The sequence below is a fragment of the Teleopsis dalmanni genome, chromosome 1 (assembly GCF_002237135.1).
Source record: "Teleopsis dalmanni isolate 2A chromosome 1, ASM223713v2, whole genome shotgun sequence".
NCBI lineage: Eukaryota > Metazoa > Arthropoda > Insecta > Diptera > Diopsidae > Teleopsis > Teleopsis dalmanni.
This window is the reverse complement of record NC_051846.1, coordinates 31274980-31280927: the sequence shown is the minus strand read 5'-3', so window position 1 is coordinate 31280927 and position 5948 is coordinate 31274980. Positions and strand designations below refer to the sequence as shown.

The 5948-nt window shown below is 29.4% G+C and overlaps 2 protein-coding genes across 3 annotated transcripts; both read right to left on the bottom strand.

The window, feature by feature from the left end:
- Positions 1-352: 352 nt before the first annotated feature.
- Positions 353-3910, bottom strand: LOC119679044 (phospholipid scramblase 2-like). Its single transcript, XM_038091196.1, has 4 exons — positions 3907-3910; positions 1249-1739; positions 995-1153; positions 353-515 (listed from the first exon to the last, which is right to left on the bottom strand). Exons 1-4 carry the CDS (start codon positions 3908-3910, stop codon positions 486-488), a joined length of 684 nt encoding a protein of 227 aa, XP_037947124.1. The 3' UTR covers positions 353-485.
- A 46-nt stretch (positions 3911-3956) lies between these two features.
- LOC119672910 (phospholipid scramblase 1-like) lies at positions 3957-5419 on the bottom strand. Of its 2 annotated transcripts, XM_038084078.1 has the most exons (3): positions 4982-5419; positions 4717-4875; positions 3957-4104 (listed from the first exon to the last, which is right to left on the bottom strand). In XM_038084078.1, the coding sequence occupies exons 1-3, from the start codon at positions 5414-5416 to the stop codon at positions 4081-4083; spliced, it is 618 nt and encodes a 205-aa protein (XP_037940006.1). In that variant the 5' UTR covers positions 5417-5419; the 3' UTR covers positions 3957-4080. The 2 variants fall into 2 exon arrangements, with proteins under 2 accessions (XP_037940006.1, XP_037940005.1); XM_038084077.1 differs by lacking the exon at positions 3957-4104 and having other exon boundaries at positions 4532-4875.
- Positions 5420-5948: the final 529 nt, after the last annotated feature.

The window sequence follows — 5948 nt, the reverse complement described above, 5'->3', positions numbered from 1 at the left end:
GTTTTAAACCCTGAGGTTTTTATTATTTATATACGGCATCACTATGGGCCAATAGGCCTAAGTGGATCCACTGGGGATCACCGGTATAACCTATCTTAACCTAAACGATTGATTACCATATAACCCAGTGGTTGCTCCTCTATTAGATGATACTAGTGATATTCCAAAGTTAAGAAAAGAGATCAGCCTTTCCGCCAATAATTAATCAAGTTATTATAAATGAACGGGTTTAATGGAGCACATTAATTTAAATTAATATTACATAAAATTTGTTTAAAATTTTATATGTTTTAAATAAAATATTACCATTAACAAAAGAAAATACATTTATTTAAATTTATTTAAAGGCAGTTTTATTTTGTACTTTAAGTTCAAATTTACATCAAAGGTAAATTTATTTTGTACTTTCCTTTTGTACCACATCTGAATAAAATGCATCTATTTAAAAGGCACATAAGACATTGGAGTGAAGTGAATTAATTAATTTAATTACTCTGCTCAAAATATGTCATATCCTATAAAAAAAAATATGTGATTAATATTTAAAAAAAAAATTATATTTATCGAATCTTTAACACCTTTCACATATAAAGAAATATTCAAATTTAATTAGGTAAAATCAAATATCCATTTGTTGGACGTTTTTAATAACAACCGTCCTCCAACCAAATTTCGATTCACATACAAATTAAACTCTCTTAACCGGTACCTCATTAATAATAAGCTTTGATCCATTATAGATTACTTGTCTTCGCTGACAAATGCAAATAGAATTAAAAAATATTAAGATATAATGCGAATCGCAAAATTACATTAAAATACTGTGAAGGAAATTTTTTTTAAATTTAATTACCTCTGTAATTTAGTTTTCATTTGAGAAATGTTTTCAAAAATTATTTTTTAATCATTTGATTTCCTCAAGAACTTAATAAATTTGTTCTTCATCGTTGTGAAAGGTATTAAGAAACAATAAGAATTTTTTAATTCATATTACTATTAGAATGGTTGCACCCATAAGTAGTGCTTTCGAACGAACATCCAAGTCCAATGGGAAAGTAACCCCAAAGTTATCAGCATCAGTAAAAAATTCACGAGTGAAACCGCCCCATTTCTTTGCAATTTTTCCAATTGCTGTACCATCGAGTGAGAGGACCTACAAAAGATTATTAGAAAAATTAGAATGTGAAAAAAGAAATAATATATAAACTGGATAATTCATTTATAACAATATATCCATTGAATACTTACATTAAATACCACATCACTTCCGCAACTAGCTAAACAAGATTGACCCTCAATACGTAATATATTTTCATTATTCTCATTTACAATGCGATAAGCTGGTGTGCACCATCCGGCCCAAGCCTGTTCAACACGTCCAATCAAATTTCCTGGTGGTGCCGATACTTCGATACTTTGCGTACAACCTTGCGAAAAAAATTTTGCACACATCCATGGTCGATAGAAGTGCAATACTTCATTCTGAAAGTTATCGAAAACTTTCATGTCAAATGCACGCGATTTACCAATACAGTTGCGAGCCCACCAATTACTTTCCTCTTCAGCATGGAAAATTTTTTGACCGAGTGCATTTAAAATAACATATCTATTATTAGTCTCCACACCAACTATAGCTTCAAGAGTTTCAACTTTTTGATTTACCATTAGCTGATCAATAGCTGTCAAATATTCCAAACCAGGTGGACAGCCCGGTATCTTAGCCGGAGCGCTAACCAATTCTTAAATATAATATAGTTTTTATTAATAGATATATGACATCATTATATGAATTTTATTTTCTATATTACATTGTTAGTATTATTATTACGTTAGATTGTTAGTATAAGTATTACGTTAGATTGTTAGTATTATTATTAAGTTAGATTGTTAGTATTATTATTATTATCAAAATTAGTAGGTTAATGGCATTCAAAATGTAATCACTACTTTAAAAAGTTTCAAAACATATTTTTTATATTTTTTAACAAATTTTACATTTCACTATGTGTTTTTATAACTTAAATTTTTCACAAATTATTTTTAAAAATTTTTTAAATAAAGTTTTTAGTTAAATAAATAGAAAATTATTTTTTAAATGAAAGTGCAAAATATAAACAGATACGTATATTTTTGTAAAAAATATTATTATTATTATTATATCACAGTATAAACATTCGGTAATGTTGGCACAAACACTACAGAAACTATTAACGCATGTCCAAATTTTCCAACAGAACGAAAAATAATTTACAAAAAAATTTCCATATTATCCAGATTTTTAAGAGAATCAATCAACAACCGATAACATATATATAAATAACCAGGCATACATATGAAAATATATTATAGGAAATAAGTTGGAACACAATATGGTTAACCATAAAAGTCATATATAAACATAAAATGTCGATTGTTATATAAAACTCAAAATTGTACTTGCCAAAACTAACAGATAACTACCAATTTCTAGATAATACTTTTTCTACAACACTAAATTAATAAACAATAAAAGACATCTCAATCTCCTGACCTTAAACACACCAATATTCTTGTCTAAAACATTGATTATGAATATTTGCTAAACACCAAAACACCATTACGAAAAAAATTCTTCATCTGCCTGTCAGATATATAAGTTTATATATATGATAACACATCTTATTGTAACTCTACCAGCGACAGATCAAAGACTATTCCTTTCCCAAATAAGCACATCTTATCTTAAAGACTATATTAATTATATATATAGTCTTATTAATTGACGTCTTTTAGAAACTAACGTGATATAAGTTTCAGAAAAAAATTTAATTTTCCCTGAAGTAGTACTTTAACAAAACCTATCAATAAATTTTAGAATCGAAAATTTTTCAATATAAACAAATAAATAAATTTAAGCTAAAATTTTTAGTTCTTAATGATGCTGTTGTAATTGTGGTTTTTTGTAATTACACCTTTATGTTAACATTAAACAATGAATTAAGTTCCGATGTTCTTACTTCTCAATTACTAACTATATAAAATTATATATTTTATTTTAATAATTAAATGTTTTAATGAAATTTTTTTTTTTATTTTTTATTTTATTTTAAAATTTGTTTTCTTAGTTTACTAAAAACTTCTGTCAAATTGATATCTTGAATGTGTACCTTCTGCTCAAAAAGTCGGATTTTGTAAATAAAACACACAAATTTAAATTTTATTCCAAATTTATTTTATCTCCTTCAAAATATGCTCCTTCTGAAGCAATACACATATGCCAACGCTTAACCCAATCTTCCATACACTTTTCGTAAGCCCGTGAAGGTATGGCTTTTAGTTCAGCGAATTCTCTTTCTCTTTTCTCTTTTATCGACTCAAAACGCTTACCACGAAGGGGCAATTTGAGTTTTGGGAACAGGAAAACGTCGCACGGATCCAGATCTGGCGAATATGGTGCCTGAGCGCTGACAGTGGTGCCGTGTTTGGTCAAAAAATCGCGTACAACAAGAATTTTCCATAGTAAAACTCGCTAAATGCACTTGAGGTAGTCTCACATTAACAGCTGCTGTAAACAAACTAATTGATAGATGGTGCTCAAATTTGTATCAATTTTACCCTTTCTTGGGTGTACCAACATAACAAAAATTTTTGAAAAGAGTCTATTACTTAAGGAGTAGTTAACAAACAACAAAATCCGGACACTTTTTGAGCAGAAGGTACCGCGTTATCACAAAATGCCTTAGTTTTAGAAGTAATATTTTATATTAAAGTTTTTAAAGTAGTAAAAAAATTAGTTTTTCTGGCTTGGTCTTCATAAATTATCGAAAAGATAGACGAAATGTGTAGAAGTCAATACTGAACATTTTAAATGAAACCAAATTAATTGCCCCTGAAATTTAAGTGATGAAAAACCAAAACGGACCAAACCCATAGCAAAACAAAATACATTTATTTAAATTTCTTTAAAGGCAATTTTATTTTATTAAAATTGACATCACACGTAAATTAATTTTGTACTTTTCTTTAAAAAGTACAATCCCTGAGTAAAATGCACTAGTTTAAAAGGCACATATGACTTTTGAGTGAAGTGGATTAATTCATTTAGCTCTCAAAGTGCATCATATCCTACAAAAAGATATGTAATTTAGATTTAAGGGAATGAATAATGTGAAGAAAAGTTAATTACGTTTTCACTGAATCTTGAATACCTTTCACAAACAAAGAAATATTATAATTTTATTAGGTACAGTGAAAGCTCCGTTTAGTGGGCGTTATCCTAATTAGGTTTCATTTTACATAGAAACTACATTGTATTGTACGAACAGTTCTCTTAACAAGATCGAATAATTTATCAATTTGGTGCCCAATTAAAAAAGCTTTTACTGTATTGTTATTGTAATACAAATTTTCAGCAGTTTTATTCATTTTATAAATTATTTTCCACCTATTATAGATTATTTTTTTGATTAATCTCCGCTGAATGGTATAAATTCCATGAATCAAATTTTTTTTTATTTCTTTTTTTTTTTTTGCTGCAGAAACATAGATTTCATTGCATCTTCGCTGGCAAGTAGAAATCGAAGTTCAAAAATTAAGATCTTCACAGATAATAGTGAACAAAACAGATACGTCTTTGTCACTATTACACAAATATAATTACCACACAATCTGAATATATTTCTTCTACATAATTGTGAAAGGTATTAAGAAACAATAAAATTTTTTAAATTGATGTACTATGAGAAGAGTTGCAGCAATAAGTAGTGCTTTCAAACGAACATCCATGTCCATTGGGAAAGCAACTGCAAAGTTATCGGCATCTGTAAACAATTCACGAGCAAAACCACTCGATTTCTTTGCAATTATTCCAATTGCTTCACCCTCGATTGGAAGAACCTGTGAAAATAATTAGGAGAATTATTTTGCATAATGTGTGTAAAGAAATAATATGAAAATTGGGATATTCATGGAGTTTGTTACTACATTTCCATTTAATACTTACATCGAATTTTTTAGTCTTTCCGAAAGTAATTTGACCCTCAATACGTAATATTTTCTCATTATTTTCATTTTTAACGCGAAACTTTGGTGTGAACCATGATCCAGCGTTGTTTTCAACACTGCCAATCAAATTTCCCGGTGGTGCCGATACCTCAATACTGTCCGTACAAGATTCCCGGCTGAAATGCAGTACTTCCCTCTGAAAGTTGTCGTAAACTCTCACTTCAAATCCACGATTTTCGCCGCAGCAGTTACGACCGAACCAACTACTTTCCTCCACAGCAAACAAAACTGTTTGACCCAGTGCATTCAAAATAGCATATCTATTATTTGTCTCCCCACCACCCATAGCTTCAAGTATTTCAACTTTTTGATGTACCATTAGCTGGTCAATAACTGCTAAACATTCCAAACCAGGTGGACAACCTGATATCATAGCCGGAGCGTTGACAAATGCTTAAACATAATATATTTTTTATTATTAATTATATTACATAATAATAGCATATGTTATGGAGTTTTTATTTCTCTATTTAATAATAAGCACTACAACAATAATTTACAGTAAGCACTATGATTATAATTAAGAATAAGCACTATTGTGATTCAGCCGTGTTTTTTCTATATTCTACACTCCAACAAAGCAAAGCCAAAAAAAGGACTGTAAAACTGTTATCCACACGTTAACTAGTTGCTTCGAACGAGCTGCTCAAGCGAAAAATATGTTTTTGGGCTTACAAGGGTCGTGTACGATATCACTCCCTCTCCATTGTCTGGGCGTAACAATGTGACGATAAAATTAGGGATGTTAGGGATTTTTGTTAACTGTCTTATAGTCTTATATGACTGTCTTATCCTTCCTGTAGAATTGTCATCAGCTCATCATTGGGTTGAGTTACCTTAAATACTACCTTGAAAGATAGTCGGGCAGTATCGTGTCATAGGTGATCAGTCAAAACTGTACATTT

What these genes read in the sequence shown, in the direction of transcription:
- LOC119672910 (XM_038084077.1), bottom strand. Translation starts at nt 5,416, where the DNA reads ATGATATCAGGTTGTCCACCTGGTTTGGAATGTTTAGCAGTTATTGAC. An exon ending in GAAAGACTAAAAAATTCGAT is followed by an intron (nt 4,876 to 4,981) that starts GTAAGTATTAAA and finishes TTATTTTCACAG; the next exon opens with GTTCTTCCAATCGAGGGTGA.
- LOC119679044 (XM_038091196.1), bottom strand. An exon ending in GAAGTGATGTGGTATTTAAT is followed by an intron (nt 1,154 to 1,248) that starts GTAAGTATTCAA and finishes AATCTTTTGTAG; the next exon opens with GTCCTCTCACTCGATGGTAC. An exon ending in TGGGTGCAACCATTCTAATA is followed by an intron (nt 516 to 994) that starts GTAATATGAATT and finishes TTTTTTTTATAG; the next exon opens with GATATGACATATTTTGAGCA.